At 21.0% G+C, this 1,459-nt stretch overlaps 1 protein-coding gene across 1 annotated transcript, besides 3 other annotated features; it reads left to right on the top strand.

The window, feature by feature from the left end:
- Positions 1–713: part of a repeat region that runs on past the window's edge.
- A 33-nt stretch (positions 714–746) lies between these two features.
- Positions 747–817: a sequence feature (AT_rich).
- Positions 818–840: 23 nt separating this feature from the next.
- Positions 841–970: a microsatellite.
- EDI_331760 (uncharacterized protein) lies at positions 940–1,407 on the top strand (the record flags this gene model as incomplete). Its single annotated transcript, XM_001734205.1, has 1 exon — positions 940–1,407. The coding sequence occupies one exon, from the start codon at positions 940–942 to the stop codon at positions 1,405–1,407; it is 468 nt and encodes a 155-aa protein (XP_001734257.1).
- Positions 1,408–1,459: the final 52 nt, after the last annotated feature.

Here is a 1,459-nt window from a genome sequence, read left to right as displayed (position 1 = left end):
TGGTTCGTTCTTCTTTTTTGTTTGAAGTTCTTTAATAGTTTCTTCTATTTCTTTAATTTTATTTTGAAGTGTGTTAATTTCTTCTTTGTTGCCTTCTTCTTCCTTTTTCTCTTCTTTATCTTGTGTTTTCTCTTTATTTTCTTTTTCATTTATTATTCTTGTAGTTTTACATCTATCATTCATTTCTTTAATTCGATTTTTGTTTTTGATTTCTTCTTCAATTGTTTTAATGTCTTCACTTTTCCAATCTTTTGTTTTATCTTTGAATTCTTCTTTGATTTTCTCCAGTGTTTTCTTCTTTCTTATTGAATATACTTCTTGGAGAATATTATACCATTTCTTTTCTTTACCTTCGTACTTTTTAAGTATTTCTGAATATTCTCCTTTTTCCCATTTTCTTGTTATTCTTTTAATTTTCTTTTGAATTTCTTTTGTTGTCAACCATTTAGGTTTCTTATTTGTATAATGTTTATTACCATTATACTTGCCTTGTTTTTTATTTGTTTTTCTTTGTGTTCTTCTTTTTCTATTCACTTTTTTCTTGTTATTTCTTTTATCATAATTATTATGTATTTTATTGCTATTGAAGTTCATTCTTTTCTTTAAACTTGAATACCTGTGTCTTGTTTGATTTTCTTTACAAGACTCTATGGTATTACTCAATAGCCATGGCAACAAAATTTGTTGTATATTCTGCATTGATAAAAGGATCTTAAAGAAAATAAGAATAAAATAACAACAAAATGAAATATTTAATAATTATAATTTATTAAAAATAAAAATAATTATCATTTTATTTTATTTGTTATTATTTAATGTTTTTCATAACAAATATCAATTAATAAAAATAGAATGATGATAAAGAATAAAAAAGAAGAAATTAAAATATAAAAATAAAAGAACTAATAAAAACAACTAATAAATAATAATAAATCAATAATGAAATTAGGATATAATGAAATAATGATAACATCAATGTATTTTAATGATATTAATGATTTTATTAATTTAGAAATAGGAATTAAAAGATTTCAAGGAAATATTGAACGATTTCATTTTAATCCAATTCCATTAAATGAATATTCAAGAAAATTATTTACCAATATTGAAACATTTCATATTTATAATGAAAATGATGAAATATTTAATGATGGAAAAATATTTAAATATGTAATATGGTATTTAGTAGAATATTCAAAATATTTACAAGAGAAAGAAAAAAGAAATATATATAAAAATATAGAATATACAGAAGAAGATAGAAAATCATATGGAAATACAATACCACCAGAAGTTAAATCACTTGGAGATAATTGTTTTAGTTATTGTGATAAATTAACAACAGTTAATATACCATCATCTGTCAGTGAAATAGGAGATTGTTGTTTTAATGAATGTTCATCATAAAATCAATTAATATACCATCATCTGTTATATCAATAGGAGATGATTGTTTTAA

Source organism: Entamoeba dispar, genomic scaffold, assembly GCF_000209125.1.
Source record: "Entamoeba dispar SAW760 scf_1105229458011 genomic scaffold, whole genome shotgun sequence".
In the NCBI taxonomy this organism is placed as follows: domain Eukaryota; phylum Evosea; order Mastigamoebida; family Endamoebidae; genus Entamoeba; species Entamoeba dispar.
The sequence above is the reverse complement of the archived record's forward strand: the minus strand, read 5'-3'. Positions and strand labels throughout refer to the sequence as shown.